Source organism: Penaeus monodon, chromosome 21 (genome assembly GCF_015228065.2).
Source record: "Penaeus monodon isolate SGIC_2016 chromosome 21, NSTDA_Pmon_1, whole genome shotgun sequence".
Classification (NCBI taxonomy): Eukaryota; Metazoa; Arthropoda; class Malacostraca; order Decapoda; family Penaeidae; genus Penaeus; species Penaeus monodon.
Window position 1 is genome coordinate 38,023,633 of NC_051406.1, and position 703 is coordinate 38,024,335.

Consider the following 703-nt stretch of genomic DNA (forward strand, 5'->3'; position numbering starts at 1 on the left):
ATTTCCTATATGAATAAAGATTAACTTTTGTCAACATGCATCCTATTGATTGCTCAAAGAATTAAGGAACATTTGCTTTACAGATTTATCTTCTAGCTGCTCCACCTAGCAAGTTTGTAACTACAGTATTTCGAGTTCATCTCAACTTCCTTAATGGGGCTGTTCTTGCTATACTATTTCCAGTCACCAACTCTCGCCTGGTATGTAAGAGTGTTGATGTGTCTGCAATCAATGCTTTTTAACCCCTTTAAGTTGGGCCCCTAAATTGACATTGTGGGTTTCAATTACCAATATATATGTATAACTGTTTTGATCACCTACCCCTATTTTATAGCACCAAATCAGCATGTTTTGATATATTCCATGCATCTTTCATGGCCCATTTTCCCAGAGTGGATTTTGTGCTTACAGTTAATTTTTTGTTGCCATAATCAACTGATATTTGCCTTGCAGTTGTGATCTAGCACCAAGATAATACTGTAAATCTTAATAGCTTTATTAGTTTGGCCATGTTCATACACTTAAAAAAAAAGTGTATGAATATTTAAAATTCATACTCAAGGATTATATCTTTTAAACAGCTTTTTCTTAAACCATAGATATAGAACTTATTACATGATCATACAAAATTGTTTCAGTTTCCATTCAGTGTCAAACTTCTGCAGATAGCTTGCACTTGCTGCCAAAGATCTGTTGCATGTAT

The 703-nt window shown here is 33.9% G+C and overlaps 1 protein-coding gene across 1 annotated transcript in view; it reads left to right on the top strand.

The window, feature by feature from the left end:
• Positions 1-703, top strand: part of LOC119586461 (transmembrane protein 164-like) — a gene marked incomplete in the record, with an annotated part of 20,214 nt that overhangs the window by 4,056 nt on the left and 15,455 nt on the right. The window contains 1 exon segment of the mRNA XM_037935193.1: positions 84-200. Within this exon segment, the coding sequence (XP_037791121.1) occupies positions 84-200 (117 nt within the window).